The 24491-nt window shown below is 43.6% G+C and overlaps 4 protein-coding genes and 1 non-coding gene across 7 annotated transcripts in view; all 5 read right to left on the reverse strand.

The window, feature by feature from the left end:
• Positions 1–8653, reverse strand: part of LOC132114170 (biorientation of chromosomes in cell division protein 1-like 1) — a 10897-nt gene extending 2244 nt beyond the window's left edge. Inside the window, exons 1-3 of one of the 2 annotated variants that reach the window (XM_059522285.1) lie at positions 8558–8653; positions 8420–8475; positions 8084–8132 (exon numbers count right to left, since the gene is read on the reverse strand). The gene's annotated coding sequence lies outside the window, so the exon portion shown is untranslated. Of the gene's footprint in view, positions 1–8083; positions 8136–8419; positions 8476–8557 lie in introns of both variants that reach the window. The other variant, XM_059522284.1, reaches the window with a different exon arrangement.
• A 304-nt stretch (positions 8654–8957) lies between these two features.
• bod1l1 (biorientation of chromosomes in cell division 1-like 1) lies at positions 8958–16150 on the reverse strand. The gene is made up of 15 exons (XM_059522239.1): positions 15593–16150; positions 14607–14731; positions 14298–14515; positions 13919–14218; positions 13602–13751; positions 13360–13511; positions 12709–12805; positions 12530–12623; positions 12360–12414; positions 10895–12274; positions 10303–10683; positions 9699–9852; positions 9547–9602; positions 9414–9468; positions 8958–9151 (listed from the first exon to the last, which is right to left on the reverse strand). The coding sequence occupies exons 1-15, from the start codon at positions 15707–15709 to the stop codon at positions 9036–9038; spliced, it is 3450 nt and encodes a 1149-aa protein (XP_059378222.1). The 5' UTR covers positions 15710–16150; the 3' UTR covers positions 8958–9035.
• Positions 16151–16803: 653 nt separating this feature from the next.
• On the reverse strand, positions 16804–16885 carry trnal-aag (transfer RNA leucine (anticodon AAG)). Its single transcript has one exon. It is a non-coding gene; the product is annotated as a tRNA-Leu (tRNA).
• Positions 16886–17443: 558 nt separating this feature from the next.
• Positions 17444–20858, reverse strand: LOC132113441 (aurora kinase B-like). Its single transcript, XM_059521197.1, has 10 exons — positions 20790–20858; positions 20422–20460; positions 20274–20331; positions 19999–20032; positions 19458–19646; positions 19255–19393; positions 19033–19181; positions 18240–18414; positions 17777–17965; positions 17444–17720 (listed from the first exon to the last, which is right to left on the reverse strand). Exons 1-9 carry the CDS (start codon positions 20793–20795, stop codon positions 17795–17797), a joined length of 960 nt encoding a protein of 319 aa, XP_059377180.1. The 5' UTR covers positions 20796–20858; the 3' UTR covers positions 17444–17720; positions 17777–17794.
• A 766-nt stretch (positions 20859–21624) lies between these two features.
• On the reverse strand, positions 21625–23822 carry tmem107 (transmembrane protein 107). 2 transcript variants are annotated; one of them, XM_059521198.1, is made up of 6 exons: positions 23693–23822; positions 22579–22686; positions 22427–22494; positions 22202–22302; positions 21905–22001; positions 21625–21794 (listed from the first exon to the last, which is right to left on the reverse strand). In XM_059521198.1, the coding sequence occupies exons 2-6, from the start codon at positions 22663–22665 to the stop codon at positions 21740–21742; spliced, it is 408 nt and encodes a 135-aa protein (XP_059377181.1). In that variant the 5' UTR covers positions 22666–22686; positions 23693–23822; the 3' UTR covers positions 21625–21739. The 2 variants fall into 2 exon arrangements, with proteins under 2 accessions (XP_059377181.1, XP_059377182.1); XM_059521199.1 differs by lacking the exon at positions 23693–23822 and having other exon boundaries at positions 22579–22705.
• Positions 23823–24491: the final 669 nt, after the last annotated feature.

Raw genomic sequence — 24491 nt, forward strand, 5'->3', positions numbered from 1 at the left:
GAGAAAGAGAGAGAGAGAGAGTGTGTGTGTGTGAGAGAGAGAGAGTGAGTGTGTTTGTGTGAGTGAATGAGTGAGTGTGTGTGAGAGACAGAGAGAGAGACAGAGAGACAGAGAGAGAGAGAGAGAGACAGAGAGAGAGAGAGAGAGAGACAGAGAGAGACAGAGAGAGAGACAGAGAGAGAGACAGAGAGAGAGAGAGAGAGACAGAGAGAGACAGAGAGAGAGACAGAGAGAGAGACAGAGAGAGAGAGACGGAGAGAGAGAGAGAGAGAGAGAGAGAGAGACAGAGAGAGAGAGAGAGACGGAGAGAGAGAGAGAGAGAGAGAGAGAGAGAGAGACGGAGAGAGAGAGAGACGGAGAGAGAGAGAGACGGAGAGAGAGAGAGAGAGACGGAGAGAGAGAGAGTTACCACGGTTACGATGGCAGTTGGCAGCAGAAATACCAGCTCCTGATTTCAACATCATTTTTGCCAGATAATGGATTTTTTCATGAACCAAATCATAATTAGTTAATTGGACATTTATTTGTGAACAATAGAGGCAGAAGATTTCTAAGGTAAGACCTCTTAAAAAGATTGTCATCGACTAAAAACGACATATAAAGTCACTGTAGCAGTTAACTGTTAGCCAAGCTGACATTCTGTGACAGTTAGTTCAGTTAGAACAACATGGGCCTCACTAAAGCAGAGGCATTTTTCAAAAATGAAGAGGAGTTGGAGATAATCTATCCAGCAGAAATTAAATCTACAAAAGACAAGAAAAAGATGAAAGAGATTATGCTGAGGGAGAACCCAGAGATTCTGCTATCTGACTACAGTGGAGCAGAAAACAGCAGAGTGCTGTGTAACCTGCTGTTCTTCACTGAACAGACATCATCCTGGCACACCGTCCTCTGCTCAAACATGACATGTGTGAGGAAAGGAGGCATCAGCAAAGGCAGACAACTCACTCTGGAAGGAGAGAACGACACAAAGCTGACTGTGAATCTTTACCATAATGGCACAGTCATGGTCCAGGGAGCAGAAACCAGCCTCAGTGAATTCCAGAGGAGCTTCAGAAACCTTAAACACCAGGTTCAGAAGATAAAACAAGATCCTGAAATGAAGAGCCACACAGTGCCCAGCACCAGCTCCGTTACCATCTCTGACAGCAGCTCAGGAACTCCTCAAACACACAGACACTCCAGCACTCCTGCGTCTCCTAAGATCAAGGCTTTGAGAGATAACATCGCTGAGCTGGAGCAGCACTTCTGTCTGTTTAAAGAGGAAACTACCAACAGCCTCCATCATCTGCTAAACCTGACCAGCCACCACAGTGTGCAACAAATACAGCAGCTCTGCTCTGCTGTAAAACAACTGGAGGAGGACAATCAAGAGCTGCACCAAGAGCTGAGGAGGGTGAGAGAAGAGAACAACACAGCCACACACTGGAGAGACTGCTGGAGGAGACCAGAAACCAGCTCCACACAAGACAACACCAAGAGAGTGTCAGCACCCAAACACACAGCACAAACACCACTCAACAGCAGCAGTGTGTCAGCTCACCGTCTCAGAGCTCCTTCACTCCTGCAACCGCTCACAAGCTCAAGAGGAAAGAGAGCAGCAGCAGTACACAGAGTCCTCCACCTGCACCATTCAGGAGCACCGGCAGAGAACAGAAGAGTCAAGACAACATCATTATACTCTGTGATTCCAACGGCCATCATCTCGACCCCAGACGACTGTTTCCGGGGAGATCTGTGAAGAAGTTCTGGTGTCCCACGTCACACTCAGCTGTGAGGCTGCTGCGAGACGGTGGGTTCGGTGCACCGTCACACATCATTCTCCACACCGGGACAAACGACCTCAGTGCTAGAAACATAGATGTCACTAAAGCCCTGACCAACGTAGTGCAAACAGCTAGCAGGATCTACCCCAGAGCCAAAATCATCATCTCGACCCTTCTACCTCGCAGAGACGTGCCACAAAACATCATCAACTCCATCAATGAGAAGATAGCTGGAATCTGTGCTTCAATGACAAATGTCCACATAGCTGACCATCAGCGCATCACCCATGAGCATCTATATGACCACATCCACATCCATCGAGAGGGAATGAGACTGTTTGCTAAGAGCATCAAGGAGACAGCCCTGCGCCCCCCTCCGAAGACGCTCGGTGATCACGAGGAGAGGGTAAGAGTGCTTCAGTCAGACAGCTACGCCGCTGTAGCAGCAGGACGAGCTAGAACAGACTCCAGAGACCTGATCCAGATCAAAAACATGCTGAAAATGATCTGTGACAACCTACTAGCTTAACTACTTACAGTGTGTCTGGAGTTAAAAACTATCATTACTTCTTAATTACTTTTATTTCACTTATTTCTACTTGTTTACTTTCAAATTTGACAATTGTAAAACTCATTCATATATATATTTTATTTATATATATAATCCTTTTTTTTTTTTTTTTTTTTTTTTTTAATTGATGAATTTATATTTTAAAACATGATTTGTTCATGAATTCATACATTATTCTGGTAAATGCAATACTTCCCAATGTCATCGTTTAAAATAACTAGTTATAATATTCAAGGAATGTTCTCTTCAGCTTTTGGAGAGAAAAGGACCAATCCTGATTTTATTAACGCTGTACATAGTTCAGACATAATTATTTTACTTGAGACATGGAGTCGTTTAGACTCTCAAACCTCCCCCCCCTCACACTACAGAGAGCTGCGCATCCCCTCAATCAAACAGCCTGATGTTAGAAACGGAAGAGATTCAGGAGGAATCAGAGTCTGGTTTAAACACCATCTGTGGCAGTATATTCAGCCCATGAAAAAGGGAAAAACACACATTTGGATAAAAATTCAAAAAGAGATTTTGTGTTTAGATGAGGACCTGTACCTGTGTTCCACATATATCCCCCCATATGAGTCGCCTTATTATAATGAAGACATCTTCTCAACCCTACAATCAGAGATCAATTACTTCCAGTCTAGAGGTTCAGTTCTATTAATGGGGGATCTGAACGCCAGAACGGGGAAGGAACAGGACTACATCAGCTCTGATGGGGACAAATATATTAACAGTTCACTTCATCATCAGCAAAAAGGTTTTACCAAAACACGCCAGAATTATGACAACACGATTAACAGACATGGAAAACAAGTCCTGCAGCTCTGCAAAAGCCTGGGCCTGTACATAGTGAATGGCAGAATGACGGGTGACTCTCTGGGCCGATGTACATACAGCTCACATCTGGGCAGCAGCACAGTAGATTACGCCATCACAGATCTAGACCAGAGTCAGATCAACTATTTCACAGTGATGCCACAGCTGCCATTATCAGACCACAGTCACATAGTCCTCAGTCTCAACAGGTCAGGGAATCATCTGCCATCTTCTGAACAGAAAGTTCAATTATATCCGCTCCCCCCCAAATTTATATGGAGTAAAGACAGTCCTGCCCAGTATGAAGCTGCGCTCCACAGCACCCACGCTGAGAACATGATAGACTCATTTCTCCTGACTACATTTAGTGTAGAGAAGAGAAGTATCAATTTAGCAACTAAACAGTTAACTCAAATCTTTTCTACAGTGGTCAGAAAAGCCCTCAGAAAAAGAACAAATTACCGATGTAAAAAAGAAATCGCTAAAGATGCTTGGCTTGATAAAGATTGTCAAAAACTAAGAAAAGAATTAAGATCATTATCAAATAAAAAACACAGAGACCCTGCAAACCAACAAATACGAGCCACATATCAAGAAATGCTCAAACTATACAAGTCACTATTAATACAGAAGAAAACTGACCACATAAAAATTAAAATAAACAAAATTGAAGAAGCAATCGATCAAAATTCTTTTTGGGATTTATGGAATAATTTAGATAAATCCAAAGAGGCCAAACACCTTCCCATCTATGACCCAAACATCTGGACTGAACATTTCAGAAAACTCTATTCTCTAAACGAACCAACCCTCGCCCAAAAACATCTGACCTCCCAACTAAATAACCTGGAATACACGAGAAAAGAGCAGCTCAATCATTTAGACAAGCCCATAGAATTAACTGAACTGACAGAGAAGATGAAATCCCTCAAAAATAAGAAATCAAGTGGCTTAGATGGAATTTCTAATGAAATGCTGAAACACAGCAGCCCCAAACTGAGACTTGCTATCCTAACATTATTCAATCTCTTATTAAAATCTGGACACTTTCCTGAGATCTGGAAAGAGAACGTGATAACCCCGATTTTTAAACAAGGTGAAAAGTATGACCCAAATAATTATAGAGGCATCACAGTGAGCAGTAACCTCGGAAAACTATTCTGCTCCATCATCAATGAGAGATTAATTCAGTTCATCCAAGAACACAAGATTTTAAACAATTGTCAAATTGGATTTATGCCAAAACAGAGAACTTCAAATCACATTTACACACTCCACACACTCATAGAAAAATATGTTCATCAAACAAAACAAGGAAAAATATTTGGCTGCTTCATTGATTTTAAAAAAGCCTTTGATTCGGTATGGCACAATGGACTTTTTCTAAAACTGATTCAGAGCGGAATAGGAGGAAAGACATATGACATCATAAAGGACATATACAACGGGAACAAATGCTGTGTCAAGATCAACGACAGACGTACTGATTATTTCAGTCAGAATAAAGGAGTGCGTCAAGGCTGTAGCCTCAGCCCGACTCTGTTTAATATCTATATTAATGAACTGGCATCAGCACTTGAGAAGTCCCCTTGTCCTGGTCTGACCCTCGAGGGCTCCTGTACGCTGACGATCTTCTGCTCTTGTCACCTCATGAAGAGGGGCTACACCAAAGCCTCTCGCTTTTAGAAGATTACAGTAGAGACTGGGCCTTACCAATAAACATGGAGAAATCCAAAATTATCATCTTTCAGAAAAAACCTCGGCTTACTGACAAAAAATATAGTTTCACAATCGGGGGAACACTTCTTAATCATGTGACGTGTTATAATTATTTGGGTCTCACTATCTCAGCTTCTGGTCAGTTTGACCTGGCAATAAAACATCTGACTGATAAGGCACGCAGGGCTTATTACACTATTAGAAAATCTTTGTTCAAATTCAACCCACCTATTAAATTATGGCTAAAAATCTTCGACAGCATCATCAAACCCATTCTTCTATACGGTTGTGAGATCTGGGGCCCCAAATTTAAATTAAACCACACATCGTGGGATAAAAGACCCACTGAAATGTTCCACCTGGAGTTCTGCAAGAACATCCTGGGACTTCACAGAAACGCCCCTAGTCTCGGCTGCAGGGCAGAACTGGGCAGATTCCCTCTTCTAGCAGAGATCCAGAAGAGAACAGCCAAGTTCTGGTTCCATCTATCAGACACACGGACAGATGATTACCATCACTGCGCTCTTATGTACAGGACAGGACACCCAGAGAGTGACCCCACGCACTATTTAGTGGAAAAACACCAACTCAGCTCAACCATTCAATTAAGACACGCAAAAGTTAAAGAAATTGTAAAACTAACCCAGGAAGAATACATCTATGATTGGCAGGTCAAAGTAGAACAAATTAACAAATTAAAATACTTCTATAGATTAAAGACTGGCTATCAATTGGCACCTTACTTGATCAAAATTAAAGACTATAGTAAGAGAAAGCTCCTGACGAAGTATCATCTGAGTGATCACCGTCTGTGTGTGGAGACGGGCCGACACAAACACAGCTGGAGAGAGAGAGAGAGAGTGTGTGTGTGTGTGTGTGTGTGTGTGTGTGTGTGTGTGTGTGAGACGGGCCGACACAAACACAGCTGGAGAGAGAGAGAGAGAGTGTGTGTGTGTGTGTGTGTGTGTGTGTGTGTGTGTGTGTGGAGACGGGCCGACACAAACACAGCTGGAGAGAGAGAGAGAGAGTGTGTGTGTGTGTGTGTGTGTGTGTGTGGAGACGGGCCGACACAAACACAGCTGGAGAGAGAGAGAGCTCCGACTGTGTCCTCACTGCACAGAGTGTGTGTGTGTGTGTGTGTGTGTGTGTGTGTGGAGACGGGCCGACACAAACACAGCTGGAGAGAGAGAGAGAGTGTGTGTGTGTGTGTGTGTGTGGAGACGGGCCGACACAAACACAGCTGGAGAGAGAGAGTGTGTGTGTGTGTGTGTGGAGACGGGCCGACACAAACACAGCTGGAGAGAGAGAGAGCTCCGACTGTGTCCTCACTGCACAGAGTGTGTGTGTGTGTGTGTGTGTGTGTGTGTGTGTGGAGACGGGCCGACACAAACACAGCTGGAGAGAGAGAGAGCTCCGACTGTGTCCTCACTGCACAGAGTGTGTGTGTGTGTGTGTGTGTGTGTGTGTGTGTGTGGAGATGGGCCGACACAAACACAGCTGGAGAGAGAGAGAGAGTGTGTGTGTGTGTGTGTGTGTGTGTGTGTGTGTGGAGACGGGCCGACACAAACACAGCTGGAGAGAGAGAGAGAGTGTGTGTGTGTGTGTGTGTGTGTGTGTGTGTGTGTGTGTGTGTGTGTGTGTGTGTGTGGAGACGGCCGACACAAAGCTGGAGAGAGAGAGAGCTCCGACTGTGTCCTCACTGCACAGAGAGACTCGTAGAGGACGAGCTGCACTTCCTCACACACTGCAGCAAATATGAACACATTAGAGACAACTACTTTACCCAAATAGCTCAAATTGTGCCAGAATTCAGGCAAGCAAGCGACATTGACAAACTCAGTTATATTTTGGGAGAGAAAGAGAAGTGTGTCCAGCTCGCAGCGCAGTATGTGTCCTCCTGTCACATCATGAGGGACAAAAACTAAACTCCTGTACTTAAGCAATGCTCTCTGTAAATATTTACCCTGTATTCACTTTTTTTGTTTATTTATTTATTTATTTATTTTGTGTGTTATGTGATTATATATGTACAATATGGACATGAATAGGTTTTTTTTTTTTTTTTTTTACTATTATTATTATTTATTTATTTATTTTATTATTATTATTTTTTATCTACATATCTATATATCTGTATAACTTGTTCACTGTTTATTGCTTTGGCAACATTGTGCTGTTTCACAGTCATGCCAATAAAGCTCATTTGAATTGAATTGAATTGAATTGAGAGAGAGAGTGAGTGAGTGTGTGAGAGTGTTCGTGTGAGTGAATGAGTGTGTGTGAGAGTAAGAGTGTTTCTGTGTGTGTGTGTGTGTGTGTGTGTGTGTGTGTGTGTGAGTGAGAGAGAGAGAGAGAGAGAGAGAGAGAGAGAGAGAGAGAGTGTGTGTGTGTGTGTGAGAGTGAGTGTATGTGAGAGTAAGAGTGTTTCTGTGTGTGTGTGTGAGAGTGAGTGAGTGAGTGTGTGTGTGTGTGTGAGAGTGAGTGTGTTCGTGTGAGTGAATGAGTGTGTGTGAGAGTAACAGTGTTTCTGTGTGTGTGTGTGAGAGAGAGTGTGTGAGTGAGTGTGTGAGAGAGAGAGTGAGTGAGTGTGTGTGTGAGAGCGAGTGAGTGAGTGAGGAGAGAGTGAATGAGTGAGTGAGTGAGTGAGTGAGGAGAGAGTGAGTGAGTGAGGAGAGAGTGAGTGAGTGAGGAGAGAGTGAGTGAGTGAGGAGAGAGTGAGTGAGTGAGGAGAGAGTGAGTGAGTGAGGAGAGAGTGAATGAGTGAGTGAGTGAGTGAGTGAGGAGAGAGTGAGTGAGGAGAGAGTGAGTGAGTGAGGAGAGAGTGAGTGAGTGAGGAGAGAGTGAGTGAGTGAGGAGAGAGTGAGTGAGTGAGGAGAGAGTGAGTGAGTGAGGAGAGAGTGAGTGAGTGTGTGTGTGAGTGAGTGAGGAGAGAGTGAGTGAGTGAGGAGAGAGTGAGTGAGTGAGGAGAGAGTGAGTGAGTGTGTGTGTGAGTGAGTGAGGAGAGAGTGAGTGAGTGAGGAGAGAGTGAGTGAGTGAGAGAGTGAGTGAGAGAGAGAGTGAGAGAGAGAGAGAGAGAGAGAGAGAGAGAGTGAGTGAGTGAGTGAGTGAGTGAGTGTGTGTGTGAGAGAGAGAGTGAGTGAGTGAGAGAGAGAGAGTGAGTGAGTGAGTGAGTGAGTGTGTGTGTGAGAGAGAAAGTGTGTCTGTGAGTCACCTGCAGGAGTGTCTCTGGTCTGAGCTGCGGAGCGGCGACTCCTGCGGCCCTGCTGAAAATATAAAACGTGATTGTCAAATAATAAATGAATGCTTTCAATTTTCAGAAAAGCAGAATCTCACTGATTTTAAAACAATTCATAAATTGATTGCAGAGTGAAAGTTCAATAATCTGGCTGAACAAGTTTTCCAATTCTTAAAATCAGGAAAGAGACTCAATACAAGGGACAAGAGTAAGTTTAAAGATATAACAATGAATCTTGAAAACCTAGTTAAAAATTTTATATTTAAATCAGGTTTTCTCTAATTGGAGAATCAGCCGAACACACAAATGCACCTCTTTTGGCTCCTCCTCCACAGCTGGCTCCGCCTCCTTGGGCTGTGAAGCAGAGCCTTATGAGAAAGAAGAGAAACGGTCACGTGATCAGGAGTGTGAGAGCAGAACGGCTCGCTGCAGGTGTGACGAGACTCTTACGTGTTTCAGATGCTCTGGTGGATCTTCCTCTGCGTGGAGTCCTGCTCAATCTCTCCTCTTCATCCTCACACTGTCACATCACACACACACACACACACACACTTTAACAGAACAACTCACACAAGCCATGTGTGCACCACAAGAAAAAAACTCACACTACTAAGATGAAGTGCCATTCATGACTTTAATTTTGTAATTATGACAAACCAAGTCAAAATTATGCCATAGTGAGATAGTTATGAGATGACAAACTCTAAATTATGAAAAAAATCTTATTTGAGAAATAAAGTCAGAATTGTCATACTGAAATTATGACAGATACAATATCATAATTTAGATTTTTTTTATTCTTATATAATTTTAACCTTTTATCTCGGTCATACTTTTGACTTCTTTATTTCATAATTATGACTTGGTATGACTTAGTATGTCTAATTTCGACTTAAAAGCCCAATCTTAAACAATTAGGTCTCATAAGTCATGACTTAACATGATTTTTTTCCTTACATGCCAGAAAAGGAGAGAGAAAAAGAAGAAAACTCACCTCTTTAGAAGCCGTTTGCTCTTTTTCAGCATCAGTGCTGGTTTGATTAGCTGCAGTCAGAAAAACAGCATTTAATTTGATTCCACAGCTTATTAATTCAGGAATCCTGACATCTAGAGTCAGTGATGTGCTGCAAATGTCACTGTTATTCATTCAGAAGCAGCGAGTGATTTCCTGGTTCTCTTTTGTCGTTCTGGTTTATTAGACTGCTGTCTCTTTAAGACCTAATGCACGGATCCAATATACTGACACACATCTGCCTTCTTTCTCAGCTGTTTGAGTTCACTCATGTAAGAACCCTGACACACACACCTGTCCTCTGAGCGGATGATCGTCCTGACTGCGTGCCGCTCTCCGTCTGCTCCACCTGATCAGACAACATCATTAGTGACACGCACATGATTCCAGTTTGAGATCTGCTGATGAAGTGATCCTGATCTGTTACCATCTCAGAGTCATCTGATGACCTCTGCTTCTGCTCGTCTGAGACCGATGGAGTGCCTGCATCAAACACACGGGTTACACTGAGACATGCTCCACACACTCACCATCAGAAACACACACACACACACACACACACTCTTCATCATCACTAACCTGGATCTGTAGAGTCCATCTCAGGCTCAGCTGCATCTGTGGAGATCGTTTGCGCAGGCTCATCCGTGTCTGTCTCTTCTGTGTCTGCAGTGAGTGTCTGCGCAGGCTCCTCTGGATCTGTATTGAGTGTCTGCGCAGGCTCAGCTGTGTCTGTCTCATCTGTGTCTGCAGTGAGTGTCTGCGCAGGCTCCTCTGGGTCTGTATTGAGTGTCTGCGCAGGCTCAGCTGTGTCTGTGTTTTTACTGTCTACAGTGATCATCTGCGCAGGCTCATCAGTGTCTGTCTCTTCTGTGTCTGCAGTGAGTGTCTGCGCAGGCTCCTCTGGATCTGTGTTTTTACTGTCTACAGTGATCGTCTGCGCAGGCTCATCAGTGTCTGTCTCTTCTGTGTCTGCAGTGAGTGTTTGCACAGGCTCCTCTGGATCTGTAGTGATCGTCTGCGCAGGCTCCTCTGGATCTGTGTTTTTACTGTCTACAGTGATCGTCTGCGCAGGCTCATCAGTGTCTGTCTCTTCTGTGTCTGCAGTGAGTGTTTGCACAGGCTCCTCTGGATCTGTAGTGATCGTCTGCGCAGGCTCCTCTGGATCTGTGTTTTTACTGTCTACAGTGATCGTCTGCGCAGGCTCAGCTGTGTCTGCTGTAACCTCTGGCATGGATCCCACTGCATCTTCAGCAAGGGTGTGAGCAGGTAACACAGCCATGTCTGCAGGGAGGGTCTGTCCTGTCTCAGCAGTATCTGTAAGACCAGTCTTCATGGACTCGGCAGCATCTGCAGTGAAGGTCTGCATGGACTGCATGTCTGCCAGCTCGGCTGCATCTGTGCTGACTGTCAGCGTGGATTCAGCTGTGTCTGCAGTGAAGGTCTGAGCTGTCTCAGCAGCATCTGCACTAAGAGTTTGCAGGGACTCGTCTGCATCTGGAATGAGAGACTGTGTGGGCTCAGTTGCATCTGCTGTAAGTCTTTCATCGGTCTGCTCATCTCCAGCCTGAAAGGAAAAAAACATTAACACATTACAGGAAACACTAGATCAAAAATCAACTTGATTAGAAGCAGCTGCATTGTTGACAGGATATGCTGAGAGTATTTTATTACACGCCAACAAGACGTCTGCATTTCAAACCAGCAAGGTGTTCGGTTCTGTGCAGTTCAACTGCTTATTTCATATGAGCAATAATCTGAGACTGTCCTGTGTTTACCTCTGATGTCACTTCCTGTGACCCGAGAGCCTCTGTCTCCATGGGCTCTGCTGTGGCGGTAGATGTAGCGATCACAGAGGACTGTAACCCACTTCCTGTGTCCTCACTGCCTGTAGGGAGTGTCTCCATAGCGACCGGAGAATCCGTGATGAGATCCGAGGAGCGAGCGGTATCTGGATCCATGGAGAGCAGTGCCAGCGCCGCTTCCTTCATCATCATATCGGCCTCCGCTTCCCTCTGGACAGAGAGCTCTGAGGCGGAGGTGTGGACACCCATCAGGCTCAAGAGGGCGTCGGCTTCTGCAGTCAGTGGGCGGGGCTCTCTGACCACGGCGTCCTCGTCCTCAGTTTCTGGAGTGATGTCACTCAGAGCGGCGTACGGATCGTCTGGTACAGGTGTGGAACCGGAGGCCGCGGCGGGTTCTAGTGGTTCTCCAGTGCCAGGACTCTCCATCTCTCCAGACTTGCTCTCGGAATCTTTCTCCACCTTCTTCTCGGATGTTTTCTTCAAGAGCTTCGGTTTCTCCTCTGAGGTTTTCTTGTCCTCTTTCTTCTGTTCTGTGGTTCCTGCTTTACTCTTGGCTTCCGTTTTTTTGTCTGATTTGCCCGCAGTGGGATTCTGGGGTTTAGACTTGTGCTTCTCCGTTAGGGATTTGACCTTTGAACCCGTCTCTGTCTTTCTGACCTCGCTCTCGGTTTCCGAGCCGGATTTCTGTGGATGAGTCTTGTCCACAGACGAATCCTTCCTATCCGTCCGCACCTTGGGCTTCTCTACAGGTTTAGCTTCCGGGTGACTCTTTGCCCTCTTGAGAATCTCTTTAGGGTGCTTGTCTTTCTTCCGGCTGACCTCTGAACCCGTCTCGACCTCTGACCTCTCCTCTGAGGAGCCGGTGGAGTCCAGACGCCGGAGCAGCTTCGAGTCGCCCTTCGGTTTCTCTTTCTCGTTCACAGCCATCTTTCCTTTCTTCAGGTTCGCTTCATCCACCGCTTCAGACACACTCGTCTTGCCTTCTCGAGATGACACCGAACTCTTCCTGTCTGTCTTGACCTTTGACCCCTTCTTCTCATCAGCTGCTCCTTTCACAGTCCCTCCATCTTTCTCTTCAGCCGCGGCGTCTCCGCTCTTCCTGCTCTCCGTCTTGAGTTTGTGCTTGAGTCGTTCGTCAGGGACGCGGTCCTCTTTCTCCTTGCGCTCCTTTTCTTTGGAAAGCGGGTCTTTCCGAGTGTTTTTGCGGCGTTCTTCTGTTCCCAGCTCCAGGTCCAGGATGAAGGAGTGAACGCGGTTTTTGTCAGGGTGTTTCTCCTCGCTGTCGGTCTTCTTCCTGCGCTGCTCCTCAAGATCAGACGGCCGTCGCACTGACTTCAGACCCGCCGGCTTCACCTGCAGAGACACAGAAGTGTTCACTACTGAGAGAGAGTGGGGGGGGGGGGGGGAGACGGCGAGAGAGAGAGAAACAGACACTTACATCTTTGCTGACTGAATCACTTTCAGTGTCACTTTTCTTCCTGTCGTCCTCTTTCCTGAAATGAAGCAGTTAATGAGAAGTGTGTTACCTTCAGGTCTATTGATGCAGGTCTATACACTGCTAGCTTTAGGGAACTAGTGGCTGGTTTCACCAAAGTTTGCCCCACTAACCTGGAGTCTCTCTTTCTCTGTCTGCTCAGAGCCACTTTCTTCTCCAGGACCTTCTTCTCTTTTCGAGCCTCTTTAGCTCGGGGTCTCTTGCGATCTGTAAGTAGAAACTCACGTCAGAGACCAGATCATCCACACACACACACACACACACACACACACACACACACGAGTGCAGGTACCCTGTTCCTCGTTCTGCGCTGCTCTCAGTCTGCGTTTCTCCTCCATTCGCTCGCGGTTCTGCTGCCGCTTCAGTAGACGCTCCTCTTTGTCTTTGGCCTGCGGAGGGGAATTTCAACAAAAACAACCACCAGATGAAAATGAAGCATCATCACAATAACTGAAACTCGTTTGAAAATACTGATTTCCTGTTTTGAAGAACCGATACTGATTATTAAATCCTAAGATCCTCGATGCAGTTTTTAATGATAGCCACCATTTAAATGTTTATATTTCAAACAACAAATTGGAGTAAAAACTATTTTATCATTACAAAGTTATTACAGCTTTATTATCATAAACAAATGTCCTGGTATTTTATTATTGTATCAGAATGCAGTGTTATCGGTTTGCCTAAATTTGTTTATTCATTTGTTTTTCTAACACCCTGTCGTACAATTTACAAATAATATTTAAGATGACTTCAGTTTATATTTGACTATTTTTAAATTGTATAGCATTTTGATACACCGTGGTTTTTAAAGAGCTTTATACAGAAATTTACATCAGAGCGGCTTTCCAAGTGATACAGCACCCACAGCTCCGCTGGTGTTTAGTGAATGAGGTCCATCATTACAGGTTGTAGCGTGTCAAAGGTCACGGTGTGCTCTTACCACCGAGCGTCTGCGCTGCTCCACCGTCACCTCGTCATCAGAGTCGCTGTAGTAGCGTGAGTACAGGAAGGGCTTGTGTACGTATCCCTGTCTCACACCCCGAGGCTTCTTCTCCGAGTCTTCCCCGGCCGGCGTCTCCCGCCCCCCCTCATCTACACACACACACACACACACACACACACTCTGGTGTCGGAGCGCTGCAGTGACACACACACACACCGATCATGTGACGTGCTTCTCACCCCCCGAGCTGATCTCTCCCTCCTCGGTGGAGTCTGACAGGGGCTCGTCCTCATCGCTGTCTCCCTCGAACGAGGACAGATCGCTGGTGTGGACCGAACTCACCGTGATGTCACTGAGACCGTCCAGATCAGAGTCCTCCAGAGAGTACTCTATCACACACACACACACCAGTGTAATCAGCAACCACTGATGCACTGACGCTCTAGAATCAACACTTTCACTTTAATTATTAGTCACGTTTGGCTGCTGTTATAGCAGAAACTCTTATTTCATTATTTCACTAAAGTGATTAAGAGGATTCATCTGTCTGCTGTACCTTCTCTGAGTCTCTCTCTGGTCTTCTGTTTGACGCTGGAGGGTTTCTGGGAGTCTGTGTCTGTGCGGTTCTCCTCTCGGATCTTCCCGGAGGATTTACTGCCGTTCCCGGCGTCTCCCTCGTCCTTCACCTCCTCCGTCTCCTCCTCTTCCTCTTCCTGTTTCCCAGGTTGTGGTTCCTCCGGCTCCTCCTCCGTCTCCTCGGGGAGGCTGATGTCCATTTCCTCGTCTCTGTGCTCGAGGCTCGGGTCAGTGCCACTGGTCTCTGGGATCTGGACATCATCAGCGCCGGAGCATCCAGCTGTCAGAGCGAACAGAAGAAAACATGACTCACGTTCTGGAGGATCTGACAGCGGATTCTTCAGATGTGAGAAGCTCACCAGCATCACTTCCAGGGTATACAGTTAGAAGTTCAGCTTCCTGGTTTTCCGCAGGAAGGGGCGGAGCTACAGGAGGAAGCTCGTCCTCCTCCACGTGGCTGTTTGGAGACAGAAACCTCCGGACGACACGCTCCACCTGCGGCCGAAAGGAGTGATGGACCTTCGGATCGACGACCTGAGCCACGATCCGGTCCACTCCCTGCTCCAGCATGCCTGACCTGCCCCACACACACACACACACACACACACACACATGGTGAAGCTCAGGACACAGACACAGACGGACAGACGGACGGACAGGACACGTACTGCAGGACCAGCTGCCGGATGCTGTTTCTCAGCTGGTTCTTGTTCAGCTGTGGGCTCCATGTGTGGTTTGCCAGATGATTGGACACGAAGTTATCCACTCGCTGTCGTAAGTGCAAATACGCCGGCTGAGAGGAAGAAAACAATCACATTAACCCTATAAAGCTACCGTATCATATCTGAGATGTGTGTGTGTGTCTAAGGCCTCCTAATGATCAAAACTCTGCTGTTTCACACTCGATCTCCTTGTGTCTTCTGTCTCTGAGTGTTTTATCAACTCAAAGCTCTTCTAGTGTAACTGACTCAAATCTTGTCTGATTGTGATCAAGTAAAGGTCAGAATAAGGTCAGTAATATCTCCAGATGAACTCTTCCTGGACTGAAGCAGCTCAGCTTTACTTGATTCTCCATCAATCATGTTTTAGAGTCTCAAATCTGATCCTCAGGATCTTTTGAGGAGCGTTTGTTTCCAGAAGCTTTACTTTCACTGTTCCTCAGCGGAGGAATGATCTTCACAAGCCTCCAGAACATCTCACATCTTCTGAGGAGCCTTGATTTCTTCAGCTCTCAATCACTGTGTTATATGTGCAGATCATTTACATCTCATCTCACTGAGACACATTACTGGAGATACAGAGCACAGACTCATATTTACATCAGTTTATATCAATATCTGCTCTGCTGTTAGAAAGATCTCACTGATTTACAAGCAGCAGAGTGTAATGTCATAGTAAAACATTACAGTGTAAAGACGATGATGAACTGACCGTTATGTTTGAATATAAATCCGCGCGAATTTAAAAAACAAGCGCTTTATCAAGACATCCTCACACTCGCTAATCGATTATAAATAAATACATTATTCTGTCTGTGATTTATAAGACGGATACACAACAGTTAATTACGGTACTTCAGAGACCGCCAAGTGTACACCGTGTTAAAATCGTGGTACTTTGGTGTTGTTGTGAGATAAATGTGTGCGTGTTTTGCCTTTGTGTCCACGTCCGCGAGACAGTCTCTGCGGAACTGATCGAACAGACCCTCGGTCTTCAGGTGATTGACGATCATCGACACCAGCTGCGGGTCTCCGGGGTGAAGCGACGACATCGCAGGGTCGAAACCGGCTGAACTCGAGCCAGCGGAACCTTCGAAACGAACCGAATCGCAGCTGAGCGCTACAGAAGTGAAGCTCCCGCCGGAAGTTTATACAACGCACAGAAAACAGGAGAAGAAGAAAAGGAAACGCGCGGAAATTCAGCGCCATCTAAAGGACACGCTGCAACGGACAAGTATTTAAATGTCTATGGGGAAGCGAAGCTTTTCGAGCATTGAATCAACTGAACCAATTGATTCGCAAAATGATTCCTAGTTTCGAAGCACTCTAAACGCCTCACGCTGGTGACGCCTGCTGGTCAAAACTGCGTTAGTGCAACAGAAACATGTATAAAACACTTTTTACAAACAGATTGCAAATTACTGAGGGTGTAATCTAGTAAAGGCAATCAACAGATACTATTAAATATAAGGTGTCTGTATGATTAGCAGGGTTTGTTTTAATCAGCCCCACAACTCTATAAACATGTGAACTATTCGAAACAATTATGACTCAACGACGGCTCATTTACTGAAATCACGCATATATGCGATCCGAATCAATGGTTCGAAACAAATGACTCTCAAAGGTTTCGAACCTTCACGGTAGCAAGGGGAGAAACGAACCTTTTCGAGGCTTCGATTCAATTGCTTCACAAAATGATTCACCGTTTCGCCATATGGTGACACCTGCTGGTCAAAACTGTCTCACATACTAATACTGCTTTTACAAACTCATTCCAACATTTTTTAAAACTATAATATATAAAATGCAATTAACATAATAATATGCGTTCTTTTATTAATTTTCAAGTCTTGCTTTATGAAGGCCAATAGGCACTATTCTTCCTTTTAATTCCACAAATGTCTCATAAAATGTCTACAAACTGATCCGACATCAGGTAAAAATCCCAGACACTGGTTTGCAGAGATCATCCGGACGTGAAGCCACGTTTACTGACACCACGTGACTCTGGCAGTCTGATACGTGATCCGATCCACTGTTTGGAGACAAATGATTGAGGTTTCGAAAGCTTTACCGCATCAATTTTAGTCATCGGTATGTTTAGGATCCGATAGAGTTCATATCAGACTGAGTGAAAACAGTTTGGCAGCGGTGGGATTCGAACCCACGCCCCCGGAGAGACTGGAGCCTTAATCCAGCGCCTTAGACCGCTCGGCCACGCTACCTACAAACAGCTGTTGATCAGGACACTTCTCGACAACTCAATCACACAGAAAAACTAGGTTATTGTTGCAGACTTAACTAGAATACCTTTGTGTTATCGGTAAAGATTCCTTCTAGCCCTTTTTAATAACCAAGCCATTAAGAACGAAAACCGTTTTGCAAAACTACTTGTAGAATCGAATCGAATATTTATGTACACAAGCTAAAGCGATAACGTTAGTTCACTTAAAAATTTCTTTCACGCGCTGTCAAATTCCAAACCTGTCAGTTTTTCTTGTTTTGCATATAATATGGCAATTAAACAGTAGACGGGAGCCAGTGAATTACACCAATACTTATCATTATTCCTCAAAATATCTTGTTTTTAATAGATTTAGAAAGACAAGAAAGTGAATAAATGAGTTTTCATTTGTAGGCGAACGATCTTCACTTCTCCAGAAGACAAACAAACCGCAGTCAATATTTCAGTAGTTACTGTCACAAACTTTATCAGTACATACAAGGAAATGGAAGTGATACTAGCTGCTGCAGTGTTTTCAGAAGAAACTGATACAGAAAGATACGTTTCAAAGAAGTTTAATAATCACTTGAGTTTGTGCAAATCGACAACAAACATACAAAGGATTTTATTTTTATATCTGAGAGACTCCATATAAGACACACATTCACAGAAGACTGTAAAACATGGATATGAACACAACAGTGAGACAAGACGGAGTGAAACAGTTTGTTAACGGTCACACACACACACACACACACAGTGAATCCGGCCCTCAATCAAGTGTTTCTGACAGTGTGACATGCAGCTCTCACAGCAGACCAGTGTGCCTCAAACAGGTCCTGGAGCAGTGTGTGTTGCAGACGGGCAGAAGGACCCGGTGTGTCTCAAACAGGTCCTGGAGCAGTGTGTGTCAGTGGTGTGTGTTGCAGACGGGCGGCAGGACACGGCGTGAGTTGGCTTTGACCCAGGGATGCTCCATCACGCTCCTGAGCGGCAGACGCATGGATGGACTGTGACGCAGCAGCTTGGAGATCAGATCACGAGCACCATCAGACACCAGCTTCGGGAACTGAAGATCCACCTGCTCACACACACACACACACACACACACACACACACACAAACATTAGGAGCAAAACCAAAAATACCATACTTGAGGACAAGATTTCGAAAAATATTAATGTTCTGACAGGTTAGAGAACACCAACATTCTGCTTAATGCACCAAAACAAATTTACTGAAAAAAAATAACTTAAAAAAAAAAAAATAATAAGATTTTAAGATGAAAGCATCTCTTGGAGCCTGAAGCTGACAGACGGTGTATAATGCTCCCATGATGCTCTGTGCAGACAGACCTTAGTGATGCGCTTGTATGTCTCTGTGTGGCTGGCCGTCTCGAACGGAGGGTTGCCCACCAAACACTCATAACACAACACACCGATGCACCACAGATCCACCTTCTCATCGTGAGTGTGACCCTCAATCATCTCCGGAGGAAGATAGTCCAGGGTCCCACACATGGTCCGCCGTCTGAGAGTGAGAGACACACACACACTCTTAAAACAGGATTCACTGGGTTACAGAAGAATGACTGAAGATATAATAAAATGCTTAAAACATTAATATCTGCCAATGAGGAGAGAAAAACAGCAGCTTCGTTTGTCCATTTGCATCAATTTTTCTGACCAAGATTTTCAATGACACACTTAAGTGATTTTTGCATATGAAGAAAATGCATGAAATGTGAATTTAATAACCGCTGAAGTTTAGAATTACATTACTAAAACAAACACTCTCCTCAACTTTAATATCTTTCCAAAAAATTAAATACAATAAAATACACAATAAAACTGAATAAGTAAACAGAAGTACATCTAGTTAAATTAAATTAAAATGAGAAGTGTTGCCTTGGCAACTTGCTGAAATAGAACTTTATTTTATTTGTTTACATGAAAACTTCAACGGTTTGAGTTCACTATGAGCCTGGATTCAAACAGATGGAAGCTCATGTTGATTCTGAAGACTTGGAAACCGGAATGATTCGTTCTGAAGTGTGTGTGAGGATAACACCATGCATGTTCAAGTGCAGTGTAGATTTGGGAGTGTGTAGATGTTTGTCCCAGTGCATTATGGGTGTGTGTGTGTTACCTGAGCGAGGGTGCATGGACGGACCAGCCGAAGTCTGCGATCTTGAGCTCTCCTCTGAATCCCAGCAGAAGGTTCTCCGGTTTAATGTCTCTGTGGATCACCTTCTTCTCGTGACAGTACAGAAGAGCATCCGCAAGCTCCTCCATGTACTGCAGACACAAGAGCAGCGTCAGACAGGGCTGGAGGAGTGTGTGTGTGTGTGTGTGTGTGTGTGTGACTCACGGTGGCTGTGCGCTGGTCGTCGAAGCGTCCGCAGCGCTGCAGCTCTTTGTACATCTCTCCTCGCGGAGCGAACTCCAGAACCAGAAACACTCGCGTACTGTCCTGGAAGTAGTTGTAGAAGCGCAGGATGTTGGGGTGCCTGGAAACAGATTGTTTTAGTTCCTGCAGGGTCATGAAGAGCGTCTGAAGGACGGAGAACACACCTGAGGTGAGACTGGATCTCGATCTCTCTCCGCAGCTGATGCTCCACTCCTTCCTTCTCCATCTGAGACTTGAAGAGCACCTTCAGAGCCACGATCACCTTCAGCTTCCGCTCGCGTGCCAGATACACGTTACCGAACTTGCCCTTCCCCAGCGGACGGCCAATGTCGAAGTCTTTGATGGAGAACCTCCTGGTGAACGAGAACAGCAGGTAAAACTCTTACGAATATCCTCAAATCAAGACATTTATTGGAGAAGCACAGTGACGCATGAAGTCTCGTTTTCTGTTCTCAAAACAAGAAGTAACTGATTATCCATTATCTTTTGTTATCTGATGCCATCGTGCTTCTCCAGTAGATGTGTCTTGATTTAAAATCGTTTAGATGTTAACGTTTAGTCCGTTATTGTGCACCTCAAGTCAACACATCTCGTTATATTTGTACTGGAAAACAAGACAGAAATCCTGAGGAGCATCATCACTTTGTGCAAGATTGACCTGATCTTCAGGAAGAATAAAAGCATGATAAAGCAGACTGAACTCACTTTGTGTTGGACTTCACGGGAACTCTCCCAGGACCTGAAAGAAGACCACCAGAGACCGAGTCAATCGCTGTCAGCTTCACAGAGTGAGTAAATGATCAGAGGTTTATTCTGGAAGTGAACTAATCCTTTAGAGACATCCAACAGATTAATTATCCGCAGTGAGAACACCTCTATAAGTGCACTAGTTGGCAGACATTCCAAAGACCCGGATGAGGATCATAATAACACACATCTCGTTTATAAACAGCTTGTGAACATTGTTTTCGAGGTTTTACCTGAAAGAGTGTGTGTGTCTGGATTCATGCCGACTCTGAGAGGACCAACAGTAGCAACCTGAGCGACACACACACACACACACAGGTCATCAGAACAACACTGATTCTCTAAACTCTAATGAAACAGAATTAACACGCTTCGCCTCACCTGTGTTTGGAAGACTCTGGGTCCCTTATTCTCTTTATTCTGATAAAACAAACATCTCAAACTCAACACACACGCACGTACATCAATAAAACACAACCAGCTCTCGGATGGGAAACATAAACATGAAAACACATCACTAATATATAATATTCAGCGTTTGTGTAACGTTAATATTTAGCGCTCGCTGCTCTTGGACAATGATAAAAGACTCTGATTTGACACAGATCAGTCCCTGAACGACACTAAACACACACACACATATATATACATATATATACATACATATATATATATATATATATACACATACAGATATTTGTATACGCGCGCTTATGTTCAAATAAGAGAATTAATAATGTTTATTGTACCTGCATCACGATTGTTGTGCTCTTGTGTCTGTGTTTCTGCGCTTCCGTTTTTTTAACCGCCTGGATTTAAAATGAAAACAAGATGGATTTCTATTGGCCGAGCCGCTAAGAACTTCGCGCTGATTGGCCCATTAACTCGAACACTCATTGGGCCGAAGACGTGCCAATCATTCTGGCCCCGCCCGCTACAGAGACTCGCGCATGGGCTTTGAATTAAAAATTTGTATAAGAAAAACAAGATATTTTCATATGATTTAATAAACAATTAAAAATACTAAATATCTCCAGGAAATCTGAAAATGTACTTTAAATAGATCGCCGTTATTGTATATAATGGAAACCTACTTCTGCCTCTTAAGAGAACAAAACATAATTAAATGGTAATTACGACATAAAAAGTTTAAATTATGATACAAAAACATGAAATTATGACATGTCAGAAGTATGACATAAAAACAAGCAATAATGATGAGACACTAACGCACAATTATGAGACTGAAATCAAATGTATGTTATACACAGTCATACTTATGACAGTACAAGTTTGCTTTATTATGAAATAAAATATTAAATATTAAATCAAAATTATTTGACAAATTGTCATAATGACTTTTTAATTCTCATAATTTTGTCTACAACTTTTAATCTTGTAAACAGACTTGAAACATTTTTTTTCCTTCTCATAATTATGATTTACTTTGCTTATGTGGCATAAATGTATTTCATAAATGTGTGTACAACTGCTTTGCATAAAAAACCCTTGTATAAAAGTCCATGAAATTCTAAAATAAAATACAAAGACAGCTTAGGACTGATACAACAAAGACTTGCAAAATCATTGAAAATTCATGTTTTATTCTTTTATTAAAAAAAAAACAAAACAAAGAAAGACATCTCTACAAATCTTCAGCGGGGTCTTCATGTCCTCAAGTCCTCGACTGAAGAATCGCTCACACTGACTTCAGTGAAATGAGCAGCATGAACTCAAAGAGAGCTGGAATCACACTGTAACACACACACACACACACACAGTACATGAGTATGAGCTCTACTCACTGGATCTGATGATTTATAATAGTTGCTGGTAATATTGATGAGTGTGTGAGCAGAGGGACCTGCAGAGGCTGAACATGATCCAGTACGTCCAGCACGGCCACTGCTGGAAAACAAAGCAGGACAGACTGACGCAGGCGCTGGAGTGAGAGATCAGAGCTGAAGAGACGTTCAGAGAAACACACGGACACAGCAACAGACCCAAGGGGATTTCATTCACCCAAAGCTGCAAAAATGTATTCCATGGTGGAAATAAGCTTCCATAATATTTAGTGCTTGTGACATAAAAGCTGTTTATTGTTTGAGGTGTTTGACTGATGCTGCTCAGATTGACTGTAACTGAGTGTTTGTAAGGATACACAGAAGCGCCTGGTTACTGTTGAACATAGAGGCTCCAGAGAGAAACCCAACCAGTTCAACCACAAACAGCCCCAGAGACACAGACAGAGCCACCAGCAGCCTGAAGAGAGACAGACGTCACAGAACAAGAGCGTGGTGATCAGCTGAGTAACACATACATGAGGACACAAGTCCACCAAACTGCAGCAATGACAAATAAACAAATCGATCTGTGTGTGTTCTACCTTGTATCTTCAGTTTTGAACTGTTCTTCAGTGAATTCCAGTGGCAGACATGACTGGATGTTATTGTCCTGTAACACACACACACACACACACACACACATTAGACTCTTACAGCCTGGTACACCTGTGAAAGGTGTGCGTTCTCATCTCACCCGTGACCAGAAGATGGTGATGACGATGACCAGGTGTGCAGCGAGCGTCAGGAAGCGAGCAGGAACCAGACTCTTTAACACAGACATCCCACCTTCACCTCAGCGAACCTACAACATCATCATCATCATCATCACCATCATCTCCATCATCACTATCATCATCATCTCCATCATCACTATCATCATCATCATCATCATCATCTCCATCATCACTATCATCATCATCTCCATCATCACTATCATCATCATCATCACCATCATCATCATCTCCATCATCACCATCATCATCATCTCCATCATCACTATCATCATCATCTCCATCATCACTATCATCATCATCATCATCATCATCATCTCCATCATCACTATCATCATCATCTCCATCATCACTATCATCATCATCATCATCATCATCTCCATCATCACTATCATCATCATCATCACCATCACCATCATCTCCATCACTATCATCATCATACACAACTCACAGATCTGCCATCATCATCTCCACTGACGGAGGATATTCACTTCTCCTTCAGTACATACACTTCCATTATAATAATACAATTAATGATAATAACCTAAATACAGAAAATATCTTCTAAGAATACTTAACTAACGTTACCATTACGTTGAATCATAAAGCATTTCTTCAGGAGAGATGAGGCCAAAAGCATTTATTTTTTAAATTATTATTATTTATTTTTTATTAGTTTCCTTAATCTGAGCTTTACCAGACTTGTCTTCTTTCCCAAGTTTGCCACCTGAACATTGAATAACAAAATAACTCGATTCGACAAAGTGAAGTGGTTGAAGATTTAAAAACGTAATTCGGATTCGCTGAATATGGGATTCATCAAGAGGCTGACAACAAATCTGATTTACTAACGATAGAAAAACCTTTCAATAATGTACAGTTCCCACATACTGTCACATATGTAAACACTAACAAACGGATCTGTGGTAAATTCGCGCGCAGCGTCACAGTTTGTCTCTAAATCGATGAGGTCACTGAAATAACACTCCTCTCGCGTTATTAATAACTATCTATCTATTTATATAGAACTATAACTATATGAGGAAGATGAGCTTCAGCGAAATGAGATTTACTCACATGTCCAGCCTCAGACGCGCATGTCCGCGTTACTACAGCAACAGGGTCCTCGAGGAACTCGAGCACAAGCACCGGCGCGCCCCCGGCGCCACCTGCCGGCGCGGAGACGCGCAGTGAATACACACTCACGTATTTTTTTATTTTAATTAGAACAATATCAAGTTACAAACTCAAATGGGGAACAATAACTTGCATATGACAAAATATACACTATTTCAGTCACATCTCCATCATACATAAATGACTCTGTGTGTGTGTGTATATATATATATATATATATATATATATATATATATATATATATATATATATATATATATATATATATATATATATACAATAAACAAAACAAAAATACTAAAAAAACATTTCAGGGGGTTGCAAAATTTTTTTTTACCAGTCTTTAGAGGAAAGAGACTCATACATGGTTTTATACAGATCTTCATGGGATTGATTATCTTTGGATAAGAGTTTCAAAGATTCTAAGTATTTATGACATTCATTTTTAAAGCAGTTTAAAGAGGGTTTACTGTTATTCCACTTACTTTTATGTATATGATATTTACCCATTGTGATAATAATGTTTAACATCAATGACGTATTTTTCGCAAGACCATCAACATCGGCAAAAACCAAAACCTGAAACAAATTTATTGATGGAATACCAGTGTTGATATCAGTATTTAGCCAGCTGTAAAGATCCTGCCAGAACTTTAATGTGACTGGACAAGAGAAAAATACATGTTCAATGGTTTCACGCTCTTCTAAACAAAAAACACAAGGATCTACCTCAAAACAG

This window comes from Carassius carassius, chromosome 33 (genome assembly GCF_963082965.1).
Source record: "Carassius carassius chromosome 33, fCarCar2.1, whole genome shotgun sequence".
Taxonomy (NCBI): domain Eukaryota; kingdom Metazoa; phylum Chordata; class Actinopteri; order Cypriniformes; family Cyprinidae; genus Carassius; species Carassius carassius.

Bases quoted from the DNA above. Each gene is read 5' to 3' on its own strand.
- tmem107 (XM_059521198.1), bottom strand. From the start codon at position 22,665: ATGTCTGTGTTAAAGAGTCTGGTTCCTGCTCGCTTCCTGACGCTCGCT. The intron at 22,303-22,426 runs GTAGAACACACA...GTCTCTCTTCAG, and splicing joins TTCAAAACTGAAGATACAAG to GCTGCTGGTGGCTCTGTCTG. The intron at 22,002-22,201 runs GTATCCTTACAA...ACGTCTCTTCAG, and splicing joins CAGTAACCAGGCGCTTCTGT to CTCTGATCTCTCACTCCAGC.
- LOC132113441 (XM_059521197.1), bottom strand. The intron at 20,033-20,273 runs GTAAAACCTCGA...GTCTTCTTTCAG, and splicing joins AGACACACACACTCTTTCAG to GTCCTGGGAGAGTTCCCGTG. The intron at 19,647-19,998 runs GTGAGTTCAGTC...CTCGTTCACCAG, and splicing joins CCCGTGAAGTCCAACACAAA to GAGGTTCTCCATCAAAGACT.
- bod1l1 (XM_059522239.1), bottom strand. From the start codon at position 15,709: ATGTCGTCGCTTCACCCCGGAGACCCGCAGCTGGTGTCGATGATCGTC. The intron at 13,512-13,601 runs GTGAGAAGCACG...GTGTGTGTGTAG, and splicing joins GGGAGAGATCAGCTCGGGGG to ATGAGGGGGGGCGGGAGACG. The intron at 9,603-9,698 runs GTTAGTGATGAT...TGTTTGATGCAG, and splicing joins GATGGACTCTACAGATCCAG to GCACTCCATCGGTCTCAGAC.